The sequence below is a fragment of the Aquila chrysaetos genome, chromosome 12 (genome assembly GCF_900496995.4).
Source record: "Aquila chrysaetos chrysaetos chromosome 12, bAquChr1.4, whole genome shotgun sequence".
NCBI classification, from domain to species: Eukaryota; Metazoa; Chordata; class Aves; order Accipitriformes; family Accipitridae; genus Aquila; species Aquila chrysaetos.
Genome location: NC_044015.1, coordinates 12,484,105 through 12,511,844, shown reverse-complemented (window position 1 = coordinate 12,511,844; position 27,740 = coordinate 12,484,105). Strand labels below are relative to the sequence as shown.

General features: G+C 41.4%; 1 protein-coding gene across 4 annotated transcripts; it reads right to left on the bottom strand.

Moving 5' to 3' along the window:
• Position 1: 1 nt before the first annotated feature.
• Positions 2-27,598, bottom strand: RNF2 (ring finger protein 2). 4 transcript variants are annotated; one of them, XM_030032754.1, is made up of 7 exons: positions 27,491-27,598; positions 7,721-7,809; positions 7,191-7,351; positions 5,781-5,996; positions 4,650-4,922; positions 3,337-3,508; positions 2-2,391 (listed from the first exon to the last, which is right to left on the bottom strand). In XM_030032754.1, exons 2-7 carry the CDS (start codon positions 7,805-7,807, stop codon positions 2,290-2,292), a joined length of 1,011 nt encoding a protein of 336 aa, XP_029888614.1. In that variant the 5' UTR covers positions 7,808-7,809; positions 27,491-27,598; the 3' UTR covers positions 2-2,289. The 4 variants fall into 4 exon arrangements, with proteins under 4 accessions (XP_029888614.1, XP_029888615.1, XP_029888613.1 ...); XM_030032755.2 differs by lacking the exon at positions 27,491-27,598 and adding an exon at positions 27,124-27,263; XM_030032753.2 differs by lacking the exon at positions 27,491-27,598 and adding an exon at positions 27,055-27,176.
• Between the last annotated feature and the right edge of the window lie 142 nt (positions 27,599-27,740).

Sequence of the window (27,740 nt, the reverse complement as noted above, 5' to 3'; positions counted from 1 at the left end):
GTAGGTTGTTGATAACATTTCTGCTTTTATTGTCAGTTTGAGAATTTCAGTGTGACTTTAGTTGGATACTAGAGCTATTAGGCATATCTGTACCTAACACATGTTGTGTACTTAAAAAATAACATGGCTTTAAAAGGTGGAAGAGTAAAGTCATTTTGAAAATAAAATAGTTTATAGCACTAAAGAGTCACAGTGCAATCAATGGTTTAATCAAACTACATTATATATATAATATTTAAAGAACATAAATATTCAGTAAATTCACTACAACATGAAAATAAGCGCTTCACATTCTCCCACGCTTTTTAAAGAACTGGGGACAAAGTGACAGACAGCTCCTAGACAGACTGCTCAGCTTCACAAACACCTCTCTTGCTTAAGGGACTGGACATTACCTTAGCTATCACAATGGGAAGGTATCCTGCAACTAATCTAGAAGTTTCCCCATTAATTTTAAAGCATTTATAATCACTGCTCCCCCATCCCCCAGATTATATTTAGTGGACATGCACTACTAATCTATACAATGCAGCGTTTCAACAGAAAGTCATGAATAACGTATTTCCTTAAAAACTGCCCCTTCTGTGTTCTGGGGCCTGAAAACTTCCGTTTCATGTCACAAAACCCCAAGTTTTTTCCAGTAAGACAAAATAATTAAGTTACTCAAAGAAGCCTGTACAGTTTTCACATCGGGATAAAGCTGATCTGAAACAGCAGTTGGAATGGACATGTATTTACAAGTGCTAGGCTTGAAAGACAGAAGCGATGGAAGGGTACTTCCTTCCCAAGAGAATCCCCGAGCATCTGAATACTTACGTACCACATGCCAAAACCAGTCTAACTATGGGCAAGACAAAGAAGGAACAATACTGTATGGTTTAAAGTATATTACTTCTCACCTATCGGCAACATTTTTTTGCTTCTAGCTTCAGCTGCGAATGGGTGAACGCTTCATCAGCCAGTCTTACAGCAAAGGGAATCTCTCATGGTAACATTTCCCGTAAGACAGAATGCTAACAGATAAAGCAGCCCCCATTAAGTGACAACAAGGTCCAGAGCAAGGGAAGAGGAGTTTTAACATGCAGATGAACGGTAGCTACTGGACGTTACACAACAGCCTACTGCCAAGTTTTAAAACCTGAACCTAAATTTAAGACACTAAATGGTAAACTTTGTCAAGTACTAAAATTGTCTTCCAAAGTGCTAAGCCACATTTGTTAAAGCTATGGCAAAAAAAAAATAATTCAATCTTCAAGCAGCTTACAGTTGAAGTCCTCCCTACTCAAACTGAAGCCTGGATAAGCTTACAGCTGGGATGGCACAAATTCCATAAAGCAAAGCATTTCAATGTTGCATTATGTCCACGTGCTGGAATTTCAGGGATTTGCTTTAAAAAAAGTTTTCAGGACAGTTCTTCACAGAACATTCTAATACATTCTCAATAAAAATCTGTTACTATAGGGAACAGAGTAGGGCTGTAGAACTTCCAGAAGATTTTCTTCAATTAAGCTTGTGAGGACAGGATAACACTGCAACAGGGGCCAGGCGGGAAGCTGCAGTGTGCATGAAGATTGGCATGTTCTACACAGGGAAGAGTTATGGGTGTGGGTTGTTTGGGGGTTTTTTTTGGTTTACTTTTTAATGAATATTTCAGTCAATCTCATGAATTACCCTGCACTGAAGTATTAAGCCCAGTAAACAGCAAGGATTTAAAGTGTCAGTTTCCTCACTACAGCTGTTTGTTCACAAGAAAATGACTAACAGATCTCTTCCAGGGAATCAGATTACCTCTAGCTGCAAGACTATCAGAAATCAATTCTCTACCAGTCTTTTATATGGATAACCATTAGCAAATTACAACATTTAACACATTCCTTGGCATATGTTACTATTGAATAGACTGACTTAGCCATCCAATGCTCAATACTTCACAGAGGCTACTATAACTGTGTCAAATGTATTAGAAATCCAGATTTACCTGGACAAAATTAAGACATTCCAAACTGGAACACTTGTTCAGTTATCATGCATTAGGAACAAAAAAGCATGTCAAACACTGGAATGTACTGGAGAAGGTCATTTAGTCTCCTAGGGAAAAACCAAAAACCCAAAACAAAGACTAAATCAAAGACAACCCAGAATACTGTCTAATCATATTAATAAGTATAGTGAGAGAACCTGAAGGCATCACATGTATTGTCCATAAAGATAATGGTGGTGCCTTCTTTTAATATTAAAGAAGTCATAGCTATAAAAAGAGTTAGTCCCATCTCAGTTTTCCAGTACAGCTTATTTATGTTCCTTTGTTGGTGCATAGTAAAGTTCCATGGGTTTGTTCACTTTCCAATACTTCTCACTGACCAGTTCCAAGGAAAATGACCCATTTAATACCTAGAAGAGAACACCAAAACAAATGAAATAAATCTGATGGCTCGCACGGGTAGCACTGTAGAAACAGACTACTTAAATCAGAGGAATGCACTGACTTTAAAGAAGTCACCAGTAATGTGACGCAAGTTACTACCTAACCACTCAGCATCAAAAAGCAACAATGCAAGCTATTCCAAACTCCTGCTGAACTCACTAAAACAGCACCGAAAAACACTCTTGCAAAGTGAATATAGTTGTAAATAAAGTGAACTTCAGTTTTCCTCCTTCCTCTCTGCAAACAGCAGGAGTAGTAGATGTGTATTTACACCAGAAGCATCTCTGCTTTTGTCTAAGGCACAGTCTGTAGTCATGTTTGAAATAGACTCTCACTGCAAAGCATCTGCCTATCTCTTAACCAGAAGACTTACTTTATTCAGATAAACGCCCAAGTGTAATACCAGGCTCAGAGTTCATTCTGATTGTGATACTGCCTTGTTGTTGTATCCGTATATTCTGAAGTCAGCAACCGAGAGGAGGGATTCTTCCCTAAGTGTACTCACAGCTGTTTCATAGTGGAATATTGGAAGCCTACACAGAAGTGGAGAAATGCCACCTTACAATAGATGCTTCCTGGTGCTAGAGCTATCTGCTTTTGAAACAAGATTCTCAGATGAAGTAATATTTTTCCTCTTCAATATTAACTGTAAAGTAATGGCATAAGTCAGCTAGTAGTTGCTGGCATCACTGGATTTTTCCCAAGTAATTTATATGCCTCCTTTTCTACTAACCAAGCTTTTGCTGTATACATTTTCCTAAAAAGCAATTGATGAGCTTCTAAATAAACAACCTGGTGCTATGAATTTTACCCCTACACCAACTCAGGAAAAGTCCAGCTGAGTGAATTTTAATCAAATCTGTATCAAAGATGTATTGATGCTCAGTTTTACTCTTAGAAGTTGTACTTACAGTGAACTGCCCATTGGCAGTAGCAATGTAAATGGTATACTGCTTCTCACTGGCTGTGTCAAGGTTCATCTGGTTTGACTCTCCTTTGCTACGAAGCTCCTCCAAAGCCAATCTCACAGCTAGGTACTTGGACAAGTGATCAACGGTGGCATTGCCTGAGGTCTTGATGTATCTGTGACAACAACCACAAAGATAATCAAAGACGTTTGAGTTGCAGTATAGGGAAAAGACATCTGGAACACCCTCAAATATTAAGTATCAAGTGTGAAAAGGCCTTTAAAGACAGTTCACAAAAAAGAACATTAATTGCTTTCACCCAAGACATACAAGCAGCTTACCAAATTACATTGTTCCAAAGTGCCCTTACATCTTTTTGACACTTCTCCCACAGGCCCTCTTGCTCTTTGTAGAGAAGACAGCACTGCCCTGTCACCTGCTTGAAATGAAAAACCTAATAACAGGTTGTCAAGGGGTTTTGAGAACTACTCACAACTGCTGATATCTTCGGAGTACAGATACAGTCTGAAGAGCCTGGACAGAAAGGTGTAAGGTGCAAGAGCTATACACACGACACTCTCTGCATCTCCTTGAAGTTACTCTTCCTTATTGTCTCACTATCTGTTCTCACTTCAATTCTTCATGCAAGAATTAAAGGCTGACACAAATGCTGCAGAGGCCTCTCCCAGAAGCTTAGCTTTCTCTTTGCCTTTCAGAACAACCCCCAGAACTTCCTTGCAATTCCAAACCAAAAAGAAAAGCTGGCTGAAGCTTATATTTATAGACACTACAGAGAGATGTCTCAACAGGAGAAAAAGCCAGGAAGAGATCTGAGGAAACACCATGAGACTGCTCATTGCTGTGATCCAAAATCTGCAGTCTGTGCTTGCGCTGATCATGAAGGAAGATGCCAGGAAAATCTTCCAGCCTACAAATCCCACTGACACAAAGCTGCTCTGAAAACTGCTGACACTTAAGCAAGGTTGTTTACTCCCAAAGAATCTTAGAATAACTGGAAAGGGGCTGATGTTATACCATCATCGTAGTACCTACTATGAACTGCAATGCTAGAAACCCTTAAAAACATCTTTATTTGTGATCAAAGGCTTAAAACTGATTGTTACTGTATTTTTGGTAATAGTTGAGCAGTACCATCTACCTGATTTGCAATGGAAAGAGGGAAAGAGTGCATATGGGTTAAACAGGAAGTGGTATGACCAAAGTAAATTGATTTTAAAAAGCCCCAAGGAGTGACAGAAAACAAAAGCACAAGAAAATAACAGCAGAATACACGAAGAGGAATAGAACACATTTACCGCGTCTGTGCACTGTCATCGTTCTCCATGAGGGTCGGATGAGGCCTGAAGACTAATTCAATTTCACTAGCACCATCCATTACAGGGTCTATTGCCACAGTTGTGTTGTTATTGTCCAGTTCTAGCCCAGAATCATCCGATGTTTTGGTCCTCTTATTACTGGGCCCCGCTTCCTGATTGCTGTGTGTTGAGGCATTGCTACAGTGTGAACTGTCACCATTATCTTCTGCTCCACTGCCATTCTCAATCTGTTGTTTCTTGCCTCTCTGTAACCTGATCAGAAATAGGTAAGAATAAATGATAATCCACATTCAGAATTCACCCAATGTACAGGCCCACAATGCTTGTACAACTCCTCCCTCTCCCAGTCTCCATCATGCCAGAAGTTAGTCATATGCACACACAAGCACTAAATGTTTCAGAGATATTTAAAGTTTAAAACAAACAAAAAAAAAAAGGAAAAAAGAATCATTCTTTTTTATAAAAAGATACTCATAGACAAGACTATGGTTTTTTTCCTATCCCTCAAACACCTTTTAGACATGTTTTAAGATAATTTTTAACTTCATACAGTTATTTTTATTTTTCAGGCAATTTCAGACCATTATTTTCATCTAAATATGAATCCACATGTGATTAAAAATATAAATCACACCACGCTTCACCACAACATAAAGTTTCAGGCCTCCTTCCCAGCTGGCTCTCTTAGTTTAAATGCACACCCAGAATTTCACTACTGTATAAACACCATATATTCCAGCCTTGTGAACAAAGTTGCAACTAAAACCTACATTCTGGTATTATGTGCATTTATTCGCATGTCATGGTAATATGTTGGTACGGGATTCATTACAGTTTATTATCTAAGTCATGATAGCCATAATTTAGTAAAGCTAAACTGAAATCTGCCACCTACATCGGGCTGCCACAGAAGTTGCAGGGAGTGATACAGAGGGTTCTATTAGTAGACAAAAGGTTAAAAATTATTTTGCCAAAGGTTAAAAATTATTTTGGCAGACTTAAGAGGAGAGCAGAGGAATCTCAGGCTATACAGGGAGTGAGGACAGACGGTGTATTTTTTGTGTTAAGGCAAACAAGGTTACATGTGGACAAATTATGTGGATTACGTACCTGTTCATAGCCTGAATCTTTAATCCTTCCTCAATGCTGTGACTTAAAGCTTGCTGGTTATTGTGCTTGCTGATTCTTGCTAGCACTCTCTCCTGATGAGCTTCGTATTCATCTCGGCTTGGATAAATTTTACTGATGAGAGCATCAAAATTGGGATCTGGTCTCAGTGATCTTTTTGAAACTAGCTTTTTACGACACGTGGGACATTCTTTGTTGCTGGACATAAACGAGAAGGGAGAAAACAATACTAACTCTCCGGCAATAACAAAAGTCTGCCCTAATGCTACAATTCTTAGTCAAAGTGCTCACCAAGATTCAATATTTATAGTAAATCTGGAATGGGGATTCTATCTTTTGACATATCAGGTAGTTCCAGATATTTAAACAAAAACCCCAAACATATATCTCCCTGCTTAATTTTTTTTTTTAAGTATGTTTCAGCAAACTGTGTTTACGCTGAAGAGTTCAAAGTTCCACTCTGCAAAACGGTTCTTCCCTTAACCCTGTGGATGGATTTTCACCTAGAAAAAAATGCATGTCCAGTGGAAATTATATTAAGGCATAGTCTTCCTAGCACTCGCAGGACAAAACAAAGATTAAGGAACCTATTCCATAGTTCAAGCACTAATTACTGGGAAAACGAAAACAGTCTTGTCCTTCTTACCGTTTTGTTCTCATTTAACAAAAATGTCAGGTTCACGCATTTTTTTTTCCTGTAAGAGGAAGAGGCCTCAATAGCTGAAACACTGGTGTCCTTGCTCCTGATGGTTTTCTTTTTTCCCACTAATGTATTTTTGCTAATTACTCATCAGAATTTACACAGGCACAGAAAATTAAGCATGACCTCTGAACACAGGTAATTGCCAGTATCAGAAATAAATACATCATTGACTTAATTGCTGTTGGTTACCTCAGAAGTCTATTGCTTTTAGGAAAATATGAACTTGTAACTGAAGAATACAAGAAAAATTATTTGTACTTTAGTGTAGGTTGTTCCAGTAGTGAAGCTTGGAAGCAGGACTACTGCTGAAAGGCCACACGATTTGCAATTTATCATTAGGAAAAGGAAGAATAAGGGAAATGAGACTCATTTTTGTAAGTGAGGTACTGTATTTTTGTTTTGCTGTTACTGGATTGAAAAAAAAAAAGAAAAAAGAAAAGAGGTTTTCAAGTCCTTGCAAGAAACAAAGTTATGGGATGATTTTTCATATGAGGAAAAAAACAGATCTGGTCTGCCACAGATGGCTGGCCACACAAGAATGAAATACGAAAGATGTGTTACACATTCAGAAACTTGCAGTGCACAGGCAAGTAACTGTTCCACATCAACACCCAGGACTTAAAGGATTTCCTTGATCACATTTTCATCTTAAGTGAAATCCATTTTCCCTGTAGTAATCTTTACATACCCCACTCCTGAGGGCTGTAATGATACAATCAGCACAGAAGCGATGCAAACATTCTTTTGTTGTCATGGTGTTTTTTAACATATCCAAACAGATGGGACACATCAGTTCACTGTGCAGGCTCCTGGGTGACACCACTATTTCCAAGCCATCAGTGATTGCTTCCTAGCATAAAAAAAAGTAAAAGTTCTTTAATGGAATTTAGTAACTTCCTCACAGGGACTGCATGGGTTACTATTCTTTTAAAGAGAAACATAGTAAAAAGTCAAAACAAGACACATACACAACCCCATCAAGCACACACACCCATGCTGCTAAAGAAAGGAAAAAAGAAATAAAGATCAAACATACTTTTTTTTTTATATTGTGAGAGAGGTTTTGTTTTGGAAGGCGTTTTTTTAAAGTACTCTATCATTTAGTATAGGCAGTTAATACTCCTAAAAGAAAAAGAAAATCTTAAAACATCAAGCTTTTTAATACTAAAAGTATTAAAAAAAGCCTTGCCATAAAGGCCAGCTCTTTAACACGTATTACCTGCGGCGTTCTTTGCAATTCGTACAAACTGAGCTCCCATGTTTTGCTTAAAGGTTGCGTCCCATTCGTCTGCACAGCTTGAGACATGGCTGGGAAGAAGAAGAGAAACATGTTGCACTCAAGTACACCTGGCTACAGGAGCCAGCTTCCTCTCCCAAGCAGGCTTCTCTGGCGAGTGCGGAGTCCCTGGGGCCACGCACACACAGCGGTCTCTGTGACAACACAGCAGAAGTATGGGGGGAAGACTTGTTCATCCAAGTACCAGGCTCCACTGTGTTACGCGTGGATAAGCCCGTGCTCTGTAGTGGTCCAGAAAAATTGAGGGAGTCAGTCAGGCATGAACGCTTTGCAAAAATCAATTAGGGTTGTTAAACAAAAGTGACAGAACTGAAGGCCATAAAACTTGGCTGCATGGCGCAAAGCTGCAAATGCCACCTGATGTGGAAAACTCATAAAACATCCACTTACAAATGTGCATAGGGGTCAAGTGGGGTCTACTTTCTAACCAAGTGGAAGGTCAAAATTATACATGCACACAGAAAACTAGCTAAACATGCTCACTGGAAGCACGCTATAATGCCTTTCTTTTTCCTCCTGAAAATACATTGCTAGGGGTGTCCAATCAGAAGTTTAGAGAATACTGAAAGATCAAGTAAAACGTAGTCACTGGGTAATTTCAATCAAGAGGTTCAGTTTTCCTGTGCAACCCCAGGACGTGCACCTGATTTGCAATGACATGGGAAGGGGGAGTCAGAAGTTTTTACGTTTCAGAAACCCAAATCATACACACATTATCAGGGTGTCATGGTTTAACCCCAGCCAGCAACTAAGCACCATGCAGCCGCTCACTCACTTCCCCCCGCAACCAGTGGGACGGGGGAGAGAACTGGGGGAAAAAAGTAAAACTCATGGGTTGAGATAGGAACAGTTGAATAGAACAGAAAGGAAGAAACTAATAATGATAATAATAACAATAATAAAATGACAATACTAATAGAAGAATTGGAATATACAAAACAAGTGATGCACAATGCAATTGCTCACCACTCACTGACCGATGCCCTGTCAGTTCCCAAGCAGTGATCTGTCCCCCGCCCGGCCAACTCCCCCCAGTTTATATACTGGGCATGACATCACATGGTATGGAATACCCCTTTGGCCAGTTTGGGTCAGCTGTCCTGATAAAGGACCCTGTTTTTCCTCAGCCCCTCCCAACTTCGTGTGCCCCTCCAGCCTTCTGGCTGGCTGGGCATGAGGAGCTGAAAAATCCTTGACTTAGTATAAACACTACTTAGCAACAACTGAAAACATCTATGTGTTATCAACATTCTTCTCATCTTAAATCCAAGACATAACACTATAACAGCTACCAGAAAGAAAATTAACTCTATCCCAGCTGAAACCAGGACATGGGGTTTCACTCATTTTTTGTATCAGTAGTGGCAGACGGGCATTCTTGTCAATGGACAGTGCTAGAAGTAACTGCACTCCCACAACCACTGCTTCAGAACTTGCCAACAGGCAAAGGCACACGTCACCTTTTCATTAAAAAAAAAAAAACATAAATAAACACACACACACAAAAAAAAAAGACCACACAGAGAAACTGTAATGCTTTCCCATCAAAATTTTGGGATTATTGTATGAGATGAGGCAAAACTACCACACGGTCACTGCAGACATGTGAAAGAAAGTCAGGTCAAAACGACAGAAGAAAATGATGTTTGTGAACAGAAAATATTTTCACACTAGGGGAGAGGAGGCAATCCTCCCCATCTCTCCAAACATGCCTCCCTTAAAGCAGGAAAACTTATCCCAGACTGTGTGGTATGTTTAAAAAAATAAATGTCACCATGTAAGAGGCAAGATTGCAGTTGCAGACATTTCTACTAGGTGGAAAAAGCAGAAGTGCTTTCTTCCTTTCTTTTGTCACTTTTTTTAAGTCTAGGTTTGTATTTCCAGACCCTTCAAATCAGCAGCCAAATGCAGATTCTACTGGCATTTACCAGGTACATTATAAACCAGTTTGCAATTCATCAAGTTCTATATGAAAAGGGTCAACCTCTCTGGAGAACAAGGTTACTTTGTAAGCTTTAATTAATTATTGAGGGAAAAGCAAGAGAAGCAGTGCAGCAAAGATTATTCTATCTACTTTTATCCAGACACAGAAATTAGAGTTTTCTCACCTTATGAAAAAAGGAGGGGAAAAAATAAAGCGTGACATAAAGTAGCCACATCCACTATTATGTCTAATAAGTAATAAGGGTCTGAAGAGGCGTCAAAAGAAATAATTAGGAGATGACAGACCATCAACTCTAATTTTTGCTATATAAATATTGTGCCCTAAAAATACAGTTTACTTGTCACAAGAGACATGTTCCTCTGTGTGGATCAGAAAAGTAAGATGTGCAGTTAGGACCTTACCTCCCCATTAAAAGTGACAAGCCACCACAACCCAGGTGCAGACTGTCAGCTCCCGGTCTGACCAAGCATTGGGCTGTCCTGTCAGGATTCTCGGCTTTTTATTTAAATTATTCAGAGCTATGAATTTAATGATGGTATTAAGTGACATATCTCAGCAAAGAAGCAATGCTGAAAAGTGTACTAGTGGCAAAGAAAGGAAATAATATTGCTCTGTGTTCTAATATCCACTATTATTTAAGGTAATTCCAGGCATACAAGAAGTCAAGCCCTTTGGGGTAAGGATTTTTGTTATGTCTTGTTGCCAGTCGGTTGTTCTAACAGAGGCCCAACATTATTATTCTGTGTGTGCACTGGATACTCCTCTTGAGTGCTTTTAAAGTTGACACGTTTAATTAACTATCATTTTAACTACTGAGAAAAATTCACAAAGCTGCTAATCATTCACACCCTTCCCAAAATCTGCTGAAGGATACAGTCAGACTGCAGCAGATAAAGACAACTAACTCTCAGTAAATCCAGCCTCTCTTAACAGAAAAACCTGCTCCCAACATTTATGCAGCTCCATCGCAGTAAAGAGCTCATCTAAGCGGCCCCATAGTAAAGAGATCATCGCATGCACACGTTAGTATCTTGCCTAAACTTGCATGCTTACACTTGGTAACACAGAACGGCAGCTCTCCAGGTGCCAGACTGTCAGCAAACCTATCAATCCAGAGAACAAGTGTATTAACACTATAATTTATATTGCAACCTTGCCTACAAGCCCGAGGCTATGCTGCCGAAGACACGCTACAAGCGTCATAATAAATAATTGACCGGCTTTATTCTAAAGGCCTTTAATCTGAGATGCTGAGTGCTTCATTCTCACCCTAAGGTCTGCAGTGATAGCACTTTCAAATTTTAAGAGGAAAAACAGTGGCCTTAAAGCTAGCCAAAAGCTGGAGAGATACACATTATCATTAGCAAACACACTCTGCCTCTGGTACGTACGAAGTCAAAATCTGAGGAACGGTGGAAACATGGTCAATTCAAACATGCTGAAAAGCCACTCCCACAACCAACAACAACAAAAAAATCACATTACACTGCTTGATGATCAATAAATAAGCCTCCTTAGCTTTTACCCTGTTCCCCTAGAAATTCCACATCTATATTGGGCCGGAAAAATGCACGTGAATGAGGCTTGACTTCGCTTCCTTATGACGTTGTTGGACATCAGACTGGATTATGTTTTTTCACACTGCTGAAATCTAATACAGCAAATCAACAGCTGGCACCAGTATCAAAGATCAAACTCCACAATCAGGAGAGGCATTTTGACCTAAAATTGCACTGACCATGTAATAGCCACCAATTATCAACTACCAGTCTCAAAATCATAACCAGTAAACCAGCTGTTTAGATGTTCTCATCAATGACTGATCTTCTCCACTCGCTTGGGGAACAGAGGTAGGAAAATCCTCTGCAGTTAGCTGACTCTCAAGTCAAGCTTTACAACCAAGCAGGAGGAGACTGCACTGGCCCCTTGCTCTCAGGTTTAACAGCAAATAGTTAGGCAGCTATACTGACATGTTTTAAGTAAGCAAGCACTCTTGATAGGCAGTCATTTTCAAAGCACATCCCAAACAGCACTGCTGAGTTCATTTTCAGGTATTTAATCTGTTGGTCTCCAGCAGAAAAAAACCTAATGAGGAAGACATGACTGGACTCGACTCCACTGTTCTCTCTGTTCTTGTGCTAGCTGTGGACCTGAGTTGCTGTGGACAGACCATCTCTAGCTCTCCTTGTGTATTGGCTTTGTGTGGCAAGGTTTTGGTAGCGGGGGGGTTACAGGGGTGGCTTCTGTAAGAAGCTGCTGGAAGCTTCCCCTGTGTCCAACAGAGCCAATACCAGCTGGCTCTAAGATGGACCCGCCGCCAGCCAAGGCCGAGCCCATCAGCAATAGTGGTAACATCTCTGTGATAACATTTTTAAGAAGGAAAAAAAGTTGCGGGGCACACAGAAACCGCAGCCGGAGAGAGGAGTGAGAACATGTAGGGGAAACAACCCTGCAGACCCCCAGGTCAGTGAAGAAGGAGGGGGAGGAGGTGCTCCAGGCACCAGAGCAGAGATTCCCCTGCAGCCCATGGGGAAGACCATGGTGAGGCAGGCTGTCCCCCTGCAGCCCATGGAGGTCCATGGTGGAGCAGATATCTATCTACCTGCAGCCCATGGAGGACCCCACACCAGAGCAGGTGGGTGCCTGAAGGAGGCTGTGACCCCGTGGGAAGCCCACGCTGGAGCAGGCTCCTGGCAGGACCTGTGCATCTGTGGAGAGAGGAGCCCATGGAGCAGGTTTTCTGGCAGGACTTGTGACCCTGTGGGAGACCCACGCTGGAGCAGTGTGCTCCTGAAGGGCTGCATGCCATGGAAGGGACCCATGGTGGAGCAGTTCGCAAAGAACTACAGCCCATGGGAAGGACCCATGTTGGAGAAGTTCGTGGAGGACTGTGTCCTGTGGGAGGGACCCCACGATGGAGCAGGGGAAGAGTGTGATGAGTCCTGCCCCTGAAGAGGATGAAGTGGCAGAGATAACGCGTGATGAACTGACTGTAAACCCCTTTCCCTGTCCCCCTGCACCGCTGGGGCGGGGGGTAGGTAGAGAATCCAGGAGTGAAGCTGGGCTTGGGAAGAAGGGAGGGGTGGAGGGAAAGTATTTTGAGATTTGGTTTTATTTCTCATTACCCTACTCTGGTTGATTGACAATAAATTTAAGTTAATTTTCCCCAAGTCACATCTGTTTTGCCCATGACTGTAACTGGTGAGTGATGTCTCCCTGTCCTTATCTCGACCCACGAGCCCTTTGTTTGTATTTTCTCTCCCCTGTCCAGCTGAGGAGGGGGGAGTGATAGAGTGGCTTTGGTGGGCACCTGGTGTCCAGCCAGGGTCAACCCACCACACCTTGCCCGGTATGAAGGTGAATCTGACAGAAGGGCTTTTTCTATATGTTCTGACAGTGCCGACATTTACAGCCTGCAACAATAATACAGAGATTACTCCTTAGTTGTTTTCTTTTAGGACAGTCCACTCCTACTAGATTTGAAGCAGGCATCTGCTAAAAGAAATCCTGGATAGTGCAGGCCAGACTAGCTGATCTTTTCTAAAGCTGCAAAATTAGGAAAAGGCTTTCATGAGCCAAAGAAAGGTTTTTTTCTGTTCTTGACACTTTGTTCACAGTAAAAAATATAAAGTGGAAAGTTTCTAGACAGAAGGTACAACAGACTTTTTATTAACTACTACTGGCAAGGGGAGAGAAGATACAGAATAAATACAAAGCCTCACATTTATTCTTTAGTCTGGAAATTTATTCCAGTGAAATCTCACATGCTTAAGATCAGTTGGATCTTCACTGACATAGTTCACTATTCCTCTGCATCCCTTTCAGCATTTTTTTTTAAAAAAGTCTTACATAACAATTTTCTCATGCTCATTTTTCCAACTCAAAATATGAAGCAGATTTCATCACAACAATATCTACTTAAGTTTTCAGCTATTCAACATTTCAGATCTTTTCCACTTTATAAATGAAGAAGGGATCTCTTCTTCACAGGTCACTTGTGCTAGCGCTAGGAACAATGTGAAGTCAGATACACCCCATGAGCCTTGTTTCAACATTAAGTTTTTGAAAAAACTTCTAACGCACCATGACTTTATACCTTTTATCATTTTTTACCTTTATGACTTGTCTATACCCTCTGGATATAAGAGGAAAGCAACCAGTCACATGACAACAGGGCAATATGAATGGGAGAAGCCACATTCCTGTAGGCAGATCAAACATCTTTCTCTTGGAGCTACTAACAAGTACTAGTTGTTGTAATTTATGCTATAGCCAGAGGGCCACTCTTGTCAGTCATAAAAAAAAAAAAAAAACAACAAACCCAAACCACAACCCATAACCAATATTATTATAAGGACACCTGCAATCCTTCAGGCTGACTCAGTCTTCAAACACAGTAAAACTCTTAAGCACAAACTTTGTAATTACAGAGTATGCACATCTGTCACTATCAAGAGCTGACTGATACAGCCAACAGAATGTATTATAAATCTGAGAACTAGAAACGTTATGAATCTCTTCAGGTTTGATTCCTTGTCACTCCCCAGTTCCAAACAGCATCTGAAAAAAGGGAAAAAAGCTAAAATTTAGTATGGAGTCATAAAACTTGCCTAGTTGCTTCGTGTCTTTTATAGAAGAAAACTGGAAGATGAAACAGGGAGATTGCTAAAGATTATCAGAACATGTAAATTTTGATTTCTTTGTACCCAGGCTGTTTCTCAGTTCTCCACATTGCCAGAGCATTAAAAACAAAAGAAAACAAAACCCACCTGTGCTGTTCTTAAGGAGCTTTGGAAACTTTTCATCGACTTTATATAACCAAGTTTTATCCACAAGTTGAATAGCCCCCTAACTAGAGCTAGGAGATGAGCCTGCTGGTTTCAGTAACAAGTACCGCATCACTTCATTTGAAAGACTTGCTATTGAAGCCTGATTTCCTTGGAAAACAGGGCTTATGCAATCTCGCTGTTTCTGCTCATCCATCTGTAGACTATTTTCCAAAACAAATTCGAAGACAAATGGTTGAGGTTTAAAAACATAACAACAAAATAAGTCTTGTTCCTGAAGCGCTGGAAAACAGGCAGGCAGTTATAGGAAAAAACAGTATGAAAGACCCCATCAGAAAAGCCCCTCTGATCTCCTGCCTGCTTACGACCAGGGAATTTATGCAGGCGAGTCTCTCCAGTGTGCTTAGAAAAAAAACTCCAGCAGAGCAACATCCTCACTTGTCACACACCACATCCACTTTACAAGCTCTTATACTGAAAGACACTTAATTATTTGCTCAAATGTAGTCTTGAGCCATGGTAGGTTGGCATTTGGGTATCCCATTCCTGAAACTATCCAGTAAAAATAAAATCCAACTGGCAACAAGTACACTTCAGACCACTCAGAGCTGCAGGCAGGCAGGCTGTTCTGGCTGCAAGGCAGCCAAAGGAGCTCAGCAGCAGCATGTCACTGTTCCTGCTCTTCCCTATTTTACCTTTTCAGAGATTTACCAGCCCTAGATTCGCCAACTTATAACCGCTTCTTAGTCTTTTTTTCTCAAAATTTGTCATTTGTGAAAATTTAAGATTTCATAAGCTCGAGCTTGAACTAACCCTGATGGTGGTCCTGCTTTAACCGAGGAGCAGGGGACTTTCTACTGGCTGCCGTCAGAGAACACTCACAACCTGAATTATTCTCCGAAACGCTCTACAGTGCCTATTTTAGCCCAGGCAAAGACTAAAGAGCAACTGCACGCATGGCTGTGTCAGCATACCTTGAGATCAGAGAAAGGGTTGGAATGGTACCAAGCAGCTGGAAGAAATAACCCACAAACCCAGCTCAGGTGTGGCCACAATTGTACCAGCTGCTATTTAACTCAAAACACTGTACTGATCTCTGATACCTTCATGAAAAAATACTTTTGAGGAAAAAAAATTGCATCGGGCTCTTTAAAAAAAAAATAATACACACATTTTTACACAATATTAAATCCTTAGAAATCAACTGATTTTTGTTCCAAGTTTTAAAAGGTAAATATTTAGACTTAAAACAGTAAGAGAGTTAGACGTCTATTTGGTATGCCAAGTTCAACAGCACCTTCAACCATTCCAATTTTTTTTTTTCCAAAGGATTAGTTCTTTTAAAAACAGGTATCATAGTGCAGTTACTTGGAAGCCTTAACAGGATTAGACTTTTACGTTTCACTCTCCCTGATACTGTGACTAGTATTAGGGACAAATTGCATGTTTTGACAAAGTATTCAATTCAATCATTCATTTCAATTTATTCAGTTAAAGCATTCTGAAATTTAAGTTTTTGCTGCTTTTACTTTCTGGCTAAGAGCTTGATTTGGAAAAAAAAACCCCAAACATTTCTGGATACACACTGTATTTGAAGAAATTAATCTTCACTGCAGTTCACTGGCAGCTCAGATTACAACTGGATATAAAGCAATCTAGGACAACTAGTACTAGATTACAATCCAGTACTTTTAGTATTCACTCTTTTCTGAAGTTTTTTTCATCTCTGGATCTCAAAATTCCTGGGGGACAGCTGAATCAGGTTCTGGCCTGGAGCTCATTTTATTCCCAGCTCTGAAATTAACTGCTCAATGATCTTGAACAAGTATGTCACTGTATTTGTCTGTGCCTCCCCTTCCTCTTCTGCTTGTTTACTCATATTGTCACCACTCCTCAAGTTGTCCCTTGGTAAGTTGATACTGCATTCACTACAATTATATACTGATCTCAAAAGGGGGTAAGCTCGAGAGAGGAATGTCTCACTAAAGTGTTTTTAGTTCATTCAGCTATCAGTCCTTGTCCTCCCAATATCAAGTTCAATGTCACGACGTTGCTTACTGAGAAGGTTTTCTTTATATTTGCAAATTAAATTCAGTATTATATTAGCCACGTGTACAGTCATCTTCTCTTCATACAATCAGTCATGATCTATGCTAACAACAAATTCAAGATCATCGATTCATGTTCAGAGTTGTAATCAAAACAGAGCACCTCTGTACTGCAGCTCACCTCCAACATGCAAGGTTCACGTTGTCAGTCTTGCAGACATCTAAGAGATAAGATATGATTTGGTATCCATCATAATCTCTTACAGTCATTAAAAGCCCATTTAAAATCTTTAGGACCTTGTGCTGTGGACTCATGCCATGAGCCAGACATAAAGCAACAATTACATAAACTATCAAAACCAAAATGAGAAAGTATTGCCATGACAAAAGGCATATGGACAGACAGAATAAACTGGTAAGTGTCGAGCAGTAAAATTTATAGGGGAAGCTAATTCTATACTGAAAGCATAAAGCCACAGCAAAAGGATCACTAATAAATGGTCACTTCAGAGAGGTTGTGGGATGTCCATTCTTGGAGACAGTCACACTCAACTGGACGTGGTCATGAACAACCTGATCTAATTGTCCCTGCTTTTACCAGGAGGTTGTATTGTATGACCTCTGGAAGTCTCTTCCAACCCAAATTATTCTAATTCTGGGGTTATCTCACTGTTGGAGACATCTATACTTAGTTTTACTGTGTGGAAAACGACAGGGCCGAGAAAAGCCAACAGCAACTAACACTAATCAGCCACTAAAGCACTGCCATAATAAAAAGCTGAAGAAACCTGAACAGGACCTTCTCCTACACCACATACCTTTAACAATGTATGTGGCCAAATATGATTATATGAACATCCTCCTTACCCACAAAAGAAACAGCAAAAGGCTTTTTGGGGACTACAGTGACCACTAGGTTTATACAAAGTAGAGTCCATTTGTTTGAACTGTGTGAAAACAGCACCAAGGGAATTGAGCCTTTGGATACCTAATGCATTATAAAAAACATCCAGCAAGTCTGCTTAAGACGGGAGTCTCCTCTATAAACACATGATATAACCACACATTTAAGAAAGAGAACACTTTCCTTAAATATCTTCTGAGAACTTGTGGAATCAGCAGTAACATTCACAAAGACCCAAAACACCACACAACTGTTTTCTGAGAATACAGTTTCTCTCTCCTGTATGTACATTTGAATTGACCAGCAGCAAGCAAAAATGCCTCAGGTTTTGACCACCTACTGAAAAGCAGGCCTCTTGAGAGCTGAAGGTATCTGCCCAAATTTAACTTCGTAGCTGTTAGAATAGAGCTGTAAGTAGCGACGGATTAGTAGTCAATCTGCAAATTCAAGAGGATCAGATATAGATTACAAATTGAATGTTACCAAGTGAATAGTTTCAGCTACTACCACAGAACACCTGAAAGTACATTCACGGGATAATCTCAAAATTACTACCAAACACTTTATCAGTTAATATGTTATAGTAATGTAAGTGAGCTCCTTTGTAAATGCGTACTACATTTAAAAATGACTGGTTAGCAATGCTTACACAAAGCCAGTGTTTAAAATACTTTTGTACACATTAACTAGAAGTCTGTCATCTGCAAAGCACAATCAAAGCCAATTAAAAGACTATTAAAGATGCCAAATTAATACAAACTATGAAGCTGAAACTTCAAATAGCAATTACACGCTCCAGAAGTCAAATCTGGTAACAAATAATTTACACTGTGCTTGCCACCCTTACAATATATCAGCTTGCAAACAAACACATCCTAGGACTGTATTTGTGGGATAGAAACACCAAATTAGAAAAAAATGAGGTAGAAGAGACGTAGCTACAGCTTGTTGTTATATGCTCCATGAAAGAGATGAAACCAGCACACCAGCAACTGCAAGGGCAACAGTGTTGCTGGGTAATAAGGAATCAGATTCTTGTCAGGGCACCATCCTTGGATCCTGAACTGGGCTTTCGTAGTGCGTGTTTAAAACCATCTGCATCATTACAATCCTAACCACCACCTTCACTCCCCCAAAAAATCCTCACAAATGCCAGCACAGTCCTCCCCCAGTTCCTTCCCGAAGACCACAAGGAAAGGCACTGTTACCCCTACATCCCCCTACAATCACCCAAAGCCTCCAGAGCACTGCAGGAATTGTCTGCCCTTCCACCTCTCTCCAAACCTACTGCAAGAGCAAAGACCAGAGAGAAACCCCCAGCTACCTCCACTGCCGATTCCACTGCTGCCCTTACACTCTTCCCGGGACAAATGATTAATGGTACAAAGACCACACTTCTGATTGCTCGAAGGCTGACAGTATAACCCATACCTTAGGAAAGCTCTTACGCACAAGGCACTCACTCAAGTTAAGCATCCTCTCTCCTTTTTTCCCAGGTCCATTTTTAAGGGGTTCTGTATTTCATTCTTAAAGAGTAAACCTGGAAACCTGTTTTCGAGCTAAACAAAATAAACAGAAACTAAGTGAATAAAAATGTATTAAAATAAAGAACGGCTGGGACTATCCTGAGACCACACATTACCATAAATAATAATGTATATTAATGCCAGCAATCTGACTGCAGTGCACATTATGGTTGACGTTTAATGTGACGAAACAACTTAAAGCAGGTCTACCCTTTCACTACTTTTAAGTCATTCCAATTTCAGTTCCACTTGAAGGATAGCTGATGCACACTGAGAAATAAACACAATGTGATAACCATCCTGACAATCCTGTTTTAACAGTGTTTCCATCTGGTTCCTTGCCATCCTATGCTCCTACTTTATTTACAGAAGTAAATGAAGAAATTAACATTCAAATGTTAATTTTCATTCAATTTTGATCAATTATATCAACATAGCCCCACTATGGCCGAGAAAACAATTTAGCTATAATAAAACCAGAAAACTAGTATTAAAGTGAAACACAAATTTTACTTTCAGATGGGTACATCCAACTCCCACTGTATGTTAGATAACTGATCAACTAGCACAATGAAGAAGTTACTAATACAATAAAATTATTTGTACATATATGAGTGCCAGATGTTCCCCACACTCAAGGCTGTGCCAAGTTCTACATTTAAAATACAAGTCCAGCCTGTTCTGTATGAAAAAATAACATGCCCTCCTTTTCTTTATAGTATTGTGTCACCAGAATGCGTATTAGGAGACATTGTGTGTATGGATTTCTAACGGCTGCTTGAAAGCATGTAATCTTTAAGACAGTTTGTCAGATTCTCTCATTTGCCACTTAAAACTGTGTCTAGATTTCTCAAAATGTGAAGCTCATTGAAATCCATTGTAAAAGTCACCCTAGAAAGATTCATACTTTTTCCTCTTATTCTATTACTTTTGATAACAAAGCTTTTCACCCAGAAGAGACTCAAATACCTGAGAAGTTACTTTATGGCACTCAACACTGGAAGTACATAAAAATGAGGGAAGCTGCATTTTTTCCCAAAGCAAGTATTATAAAGCTCTGCATTTTCAGATGGTCAAACTGAGAAATCCAAAGTTTGTCAGTCTATGAAGAGAGACAACCTCACTTCTGCCCTAGAGCCCTACCAGCCAGGAGAGGAGGGGAAGAAAAAAAAAAGTTGTATAATTAATTCAAGACCACAAACTCAAAAATGTCCCAAGGCAGCCAGTAAAACTGAGGAATGCAGACAAATCCGAGGCACCAGTGCAGTTTAACAGCCTTGACAGTCAGTAACACTACAGATATTTTCCCAACATGATTGTCCTTCTCAATCACACTAGTTCCAAGTTTTTAGTTTTCCTGATAACTAGTCCCAAACTCCCATTTTCCCACAACCTGCCCCATAAACTTAATAGGCATTTCTCTTCAACATAAAAAAAAAAAATCCTTCCATGAAAACCAAATAACAACACCTAATGCTGTGATTATGAAACATCCAGTAGGCTACCGGACAGATAACATCTGACAGCGGAGAAAAAAAAAATACTACTGGCATTTCTGAAACACACTAGCTTGCTAGCACATGGTCTTTTACAGTTTCTTCACTGTATTTATTCTCCTAAGGAAGAAAGTGTTTTGCCTGGTGCCTTAAGACGTGGGATCTTCCAGTTAATTGCCATTCACAATTTACTGGACCTGAAATGAATTGATCCATGAAGTATGGCAGCATTTCCAATCTGGTAGTCAAGCTGCTCATCCTGGCCTTTAGAAACATTTGTGCTATGACCTCATACAAACCATCTGCTATCCATATGTACACCTATGAAAGAATTCAATTAATCTAACGCTAACAGAAGTGACCAAAGAGAGATAATCCTCCCATTTTAGATGTCAAGAGCATTAGGATAAAAAAAGTACCAAATTAAACTTTTGATCATACTCAAGGCTGTTTTATCACAGTGTTAAGAACAGTCACGTACTTTTGGACACAACAGAAGTATGTGATTTTAAGTTGGTGCTTCTCTGTATATTTATAGCAGTAAAGTATAATAGCGTATAAGCACTATATGTCCATGTACATTGCTCTTATGTAGCTGATGCTCAACTTTGAGTTTATTCTAAGGAGTTCTATATGCCCTGCTAGGGGGATTGGTGGCCTTTTCACACTGCCTCCTGGATGACTCCATTACTGTCAATAGCCTCAGCCCTTAGTGTTCAACTTCTTATTTACAGTTCTGTATCATACCCTCCTGGACATCTCCTGAGCTACAAAAACCGGAATACACAAAATTACAACATTTGCAGAGAGCTCTCTCTATATCATGTTAGTTGCCTCCAGGTAGTCCAGAATTCACCCATCTTCCTCTAGCTGTCATACCTATACATGCGCAAACTCATCACATTCCAAAACCAGGCAATTCCTAAACTAAAAAGCTTAGATTTTTTTTTTTTATCTCAGAGGGATTAAGTAGAAAACTTTTCAGGTTTTGGTACAAAAAAAAAAAAAAAAGCAAATGTTGTCCACTGTTCTAATGCAACAGGTAGTAAGATTATTTTAATCATTAAAGCTAAAAAAATCCTGGTACTACCCTTTTGCACCATCTATACCTTCTCCAAAGTGAGTACTAAAATATGATACAACCGTAACACCTTCTGCCAGGAGTGAAAACAAAACCGTTACAGGAACAGTACCTTTTCACTCCTCATGTGGGCCAATAAATCAGACAAGCACTTGACCTAAAATTTCCCAAAGAACTTCGCCTACAATTATGCAAAAAAGGAAAACAGCCATTACTAAGCCATAATTTAGCCCTGTGAAGTAACAATATTAAACAGAACTCTTTGGGGGAGTGAGTAGAATTGCCATTTTCTCTGTTATTTGTTAAATTTTATGCAATGTTTCTCATATTATGAAGCACGCTACTGGAGCTCTTAATTAAGTTCTTAAGCTCTTAAGAGTTAACTCGACCTTAGATTTCAGAATTAATAACCAACTGTGAAGGAGAAAAGCAAAAATGCCTTTCTAAAATCCTACCTAAAATTCATTTCAGTGCTGTATCAGATCAGAGTAGGAGGAATAAAGGACTGGAAACTCTTGGGAGCAAACAAAAGTAAACCTTCAAACTCCAGAAAAGTTGCATCTGTCACAGCAACTAAATACATACAAACAGGCCAGAAATGATACACGTTGCCTTAGGATGTTTTTAATCACTTTTTTTTTTTTTTAAATTCATTGTCTAGTAGCACGTTTATAGGGCACTGGAACTCACAGTCTGCAGTAAAAGACCACATTTACATGGATGTGACTGTAACAAAACACCATGTACCCTGCTATTGTGGAGTGTACCCCCTTGCCACAGAATTATGCTTCAGAACCAGTGCTTTTGTTTTTACAGTACTTTCTTACCCTCACAGCACTGCTGGCATGTTTTTTGAGGCTAACCAACTTCTTGTTGCCTCCCTGAAATAACATCTGCCAAAAGCGAGAACTGACCGCTTCAATCAATAAAGGTTAAGTTTGATCATTTCACTACCCCTGCTGTTAGCCTTTTAGTTTGCTGTATATTTTAATAGAAATCCTATGACTATACTTGCACTACAATTCAAATGATCTTTCCCATCTCCACAAGTGCTGTTAGTAGCTCAGCATCAAAGACTATGTCTCTAGAAAACTAGTCTTCTACTTTCAGTTTTTATACTGGGAACATGGAGAAACACAGTCCTTGACTGATGACTGTGCTGGTAGAAATCACTTCTATAGCTACAGTTACACCAGGGTTAAAAAAAAAAAAAGGCAGCTGTTTTTTACCCAACAACTCAACCCACTTTTGGTGGTGATAATGAAACACACTGTTTCAATTTCACCTTCAGGACTTTGCAGTTTTAATATAAAACTGTGCTCACCCAGATAAAAAACCCCTGCCAGAGGTACATGTAGTCAAAACCTTCATGTTCCTTCCTGACAGTTTTGGTGTCAGGCACTGCCAAATTCAAAACCTGCACTCTGTTCCATTGCAAACATGAAGATAACTTTAATATGATAATTATCAGGAGCTACAGAACTGATACATTACGTCCATATTTCACTTGTTAGAATAGGCTTCAGGGCTGTACCTTCTGCTCCCCCCACTGCACTGCAGTGGCTGTTCCAGCCCTCAGAACAGCTCGCTCACCATCCAGTTGCGAGACAGTCTAAAACTGAAGACACGTTGAAATGACCACACTAGACCCTGAACTGCAATGCTTTAGGAGCCAGCACGGATCTGCTTCCACATCCATTGGCAAACTGATGTGGGTTTGTTATTTTTCATTCCACCAGCAGAAAACATGAAAGCCTGCTCGTCAGCTTCTTGGACTACTGCTTTGACTGCTTTGTTGCAGTGCTACAGGATCCAAGATGCTTCTAAGCAAATTTTAAGAAACGTCATAGAAGCTCAAGCCAAATATACTGTAAATCGGGTGTACTGCTCTCCCCAGGCTACTAGGATCACATCAGGTGAGCCACATCGTTATCCTCTACAGCATACAACATACCTACTATCCATCACATTTATTAATATTAATGGCACTAAGCAGTAGTATTCTAATGAGTTTATATTGTGTGAGAAATTCTGAGAATATCAGATCAAGAAATATGCTTGGTTTTCAGTTTTTCCAGAGCCATGTTAGATAGCCACAAAAATTTCTCACCCACTTACCAGTTATCGTAGTGAAGCTAGCCACAACCAATAGTAATAGAATTTTCTTAATGAGAACAAAAGACAGCTTGGTTATTAATAAACAAAAAATAAACACCCCCACAACACCTGAGAGATAAAAAGAAAGACTCAAGTCATCTTGTGTATGATTGACTTAATAGCTACAATAAATATACAGAAACAAAACTGTTAATTTGGCAACCAGACAACTTTCATCTAAAGCTGGGTGACAGCTAAGAACAATTTGTGTTTTAAGGACTCTCTCAAATAAAACTGTACATTTTGTAAACAGTACTACAGGGGCAATACTTAGTTTTAAATACTTAATTACTTAGTTTTATTACTTAAGTTTAAACCCAGTAATCATCCAAAATAGTTTAATGTTACCCTTGAGTGGTGAAGAATAAAGAATGGATTAGGTTTTTAATTAGTTAGCAGAATACTACTGTTAACTCCCAGATGTTTGCAAGAGAGCTCCACGATCCAGAAGTGGGGGGAAGGCAGACGGGGATAATTCCTAAAATATTTCTCCACTGCAACAAGTCTAAAGAGCTCCATAATACTGAATGCTGCTCATCCCTCAGAAAATTAAGAATTTAAGGTCAGCTTCAAAGGCCAGCTTCAAAGTTATTTTCATCAACAAGCAGAACTAAGTTTAGGCTCAACAACATCCCTTCTCCAATCTCTTTCCTCTCTGTTTGCATCATCATTAAACTGCTGATCTATTCAGTAAAAAATTGGTAAAGGGTATTTAGGAAAAAATAAAAGTGGAAGGAATCCCTTTACTCTGATACTGCTTTCACGCATGTTCTTTGAAATGGTGCTTCAGTAAGAGCAGATCCAGTGCTCCTTTTCACAAAAATACAACTGAGCAGTTGCAGACTTAGGTCTCATTTTTTTAAGCTCCTTTTTCCACTTGCCTTTTCCCCCCCATTGCATTCTTTTTATTAAGCAGGGGAAAGAGAAACATTTAAAGAAAGCTGAAGAAATTCACGTATCCCCACATCTATTTCACATATAAGATTGATGGCTTTCCTATAGGTGCCAACCATATTTCTATTTAATGATAACATAGCCCTGAATATGCCAGAATTCTGCTCTAATGACCCAAGATGCCTAACCAAGTCTTTATACTCAACATATTACCATGCATCACTCTTAAAACACAAAGTATCATTGATAAAGGGAGACCCATGCAATTTATTTCACTGGCACTTGCATATTATTTCAACTCTAAGACATGATGGGCAGTGCTTTTCTTGGCAGCTGCAGTAGGGCTGGTGTTTCAAAGCTTTGAAGCCAAGGGTCAAAATTTTAGCCACTGAAGAAGTAAAAAACTCCTCCAATGCAAAATCTGTGTCCCACTATTATTATGAAACTGAATGCAGAAAATAATAAGGTATTTATCAAACATTGTAAATAACAATTCACAGGGTCAATAAGGTCTAAAGATGTTCTAAACTTATTTAAGTATCATCACTGAAGTATCATGAGCATCATGAGTATCATCACTGAGTAACATGCCACTGTGGCTCACACTAACATCTGTCCAGTGAAAATTCCTCCCATCTCCAAACAACTGGCAAAGCCAATCCTTCAAACAAGTATATCTTTTAGTGTAAAACATACTGCTTATCAATATCATCTACTTTTAAAGTGAGCACCTCTGTCTTAGCTGACAATTTGAATGCCAGCTCTGAGCTTGACATGATGTATAAAAATGTCAAATTAACTCATTACAAAAGTTTTTAATGAAAATATAGATGAATACAAATGAGAGTACCTCTGCAGGGAATTCCTATGACAAATCGAGTCTTTGTCACTGAGTGAATCACATATTTGATTAAAGAATTTTCCCCAAGCAAAAATAATTTCACCTGCACACCAGTCACATTTTTTCAAATGCAAGCGATTTCCTTTAATCCTTAAAACCCTGCGTGCAATGCATAGTTATTACACAGAGCTATAAACAGTTATAAACACTTCCAAACAGGACTGGATTATGATTTAACATACTGGAAATCATCTTTCTCTGCTAGCTGTCCTCTGGATTTCTATGGAATTAGGCACTTGATCCAATTATTTTTCCACAGAAGAGAGCCTGAAAAACAAATACCTTAACAAAAATGCCAGGAAGAATATTGCTCAGAGTGTTCGTTTCATATATACACTATGCCATGGGGTGGGTCCAAAGAAGGCAAATGATTTCGAAGAGCCAGCTACCACAGAGCATAAAAGCTGGCAAGAAACAGGTGCTAAATTCATATCAGAAGCAGTGAGAGCGAGTGTGAAGAGAGGAGACACATCTACAGCTCCACACAGTGTCTTTCTCCACCTGATGCCCTGCTGGAGACAATGACATTTTCACAAGAGCAGTCAGGTCATTCCGAGTACCAGTTTATCAGCATCACACCTCGCAAATACTGTTCAGCATGGTGATGCTCAGGGGCTTTAAAAGAAACAAAAGACTGGGAATGCAGAGCAATAAATCATATTGAATATGGTATTTTAAGCAGGGGCAATTTATAAAAAAAACAATAACGGCCCGTGACTCTGTTAATCAGCTCTCCCTTCCCAAGTAAGGCATTTGGCAACGAATGCCTCGCTCTCTGGGTTGGTGTTAAAGGTATGTGGTTGTGGAACAGACCTGCGTACAGTACCTCTCCCTGCAGCTTCCAGGGTGTGCGTGTGCACATATATATACACACACACATATATATACATTATACATATATATTCCCGCACCCCCCGGGCTTCGCGGCCAAACGCGGGCCCGCCGGGCATGGCTCAGGGCTTGCGGAGCTCCCCGCGTCCCTGCAGCAACGCCGAAGGCGCCAGGCTTGGGAGGGGGGAAGCAGAAGGGGTCTGGGCACGTCTCACGGCCCCACCGCCGGCCCCGGCGGCACCCCCCAGCGTGCGGGGGCGGCAGGCGGGGGGCGAGCAGCCCCGGCCCGGTGGGGCCAGCCTGCCGGGGGGCTCAGGGAGAACGGAGCCGCCTGACTCCGGGGCGGGCAGCGCACCCACCTGCGCGGCGACCGCCCAGCCGGGGCCGGGGGAGGCCGCTCGACCACGGCTCCTCCCCGGACAGCACCCCCCAACCCCCGTCAGCCTGGGGTGAGCCCACTGCGGGACACCCCACCCCGCCATAACAACCACCTCAGGGAGGCGCAGCCCCTCTGCCGCCGCCGCCTCCCCCGCACGAGGGTCGGGCACCGCTGCCGGCACCAGACACCCCTCCGGGACACCCCGCCGCAGCCGGCGGCTCCGCGCCCGCCCCTACCCCACTAGGTGGGAGAGACCTAGCGGTAGCGACCGCAGCCGCCCCGGTCCCGGTCCCGGTCCCGCGCTCACCGCCCGCCGGGCTCCCGCCTCAGGCCGCCGCGCCTCACTGCGCCGCTCGCTCCCGTCGCCCTCTCTCGCCGGCAGTGAAGCCGCAGCCCCAGCAGCACAATATGGCGAGCGGCAGCCTCCGCAATGGAGCTCGGGAAATAGAGGGGAGTTACATATTCATGGCCGGGGCCGGGCAGGGGGAGCGCGGATGGGGCTGCCGAGACCGGGCCGCCCAGCGCCCTCCTCCTCCTCCTCCTCCTCCCTCCCCGCCGGGGCGCGGCGGCGGCTGGGGGCCACTCGCTCCTTTCCCCGCCTTTCCCACACCTCCACTGCGGCCGCCCGGCTCTCCGCCGCTGCCAGCGCCGCGCTCCCACTCCCCTTCCCCCGCCGCTGGTCCCAACCGCCGAGCGACGCGGAACCGACGCCGGCGGGGCTCCCCACCGCCGCCCTTCCTCACCTCAGCCCGCGGCCCTTGCTCTCCGACGCCACGGCCCTCCCCATTAACGGCCCACGCCAGGGCTAAGCCCTCGACCTAGCCGCGGCCTCCTGCCCCGAGCCGGCGCCGCGGGCCTGAAGCGGCGCCAGCCGCCAGCGGTGTCGCCCGGCGGGAGGGGAGGGGGGTGGGGCGGGGGCCGCGCTGCGCCGCGCTCCCTGAGGTAAAGCCACGGTGGGCGGTCGGAGCGGTGTCGTATTTTCCACTCAGCGGC

What these genes read in the sequence shown, in the direction of transcription:
- RNF2 (XM_030032752.2), bottom strand. An exon ending in AAGATTCAGGCTATGAACAG is followed by an intron (nt 4,923 to 5,780) that starts GTACGTAATCCA and finishes ATTTCTGATCAG; the next exon opens with GTTACAGAGAGGCAAGAAAC. An exon ending in GATGACAGTGCACAGACGCG is followed by an intron (nt 3,509 to 4,649) that starts GTAAATGTGTTC and finishes TTGTTGTCACAG; the next exon opens with ATACATCAAGACCTCAGGCA.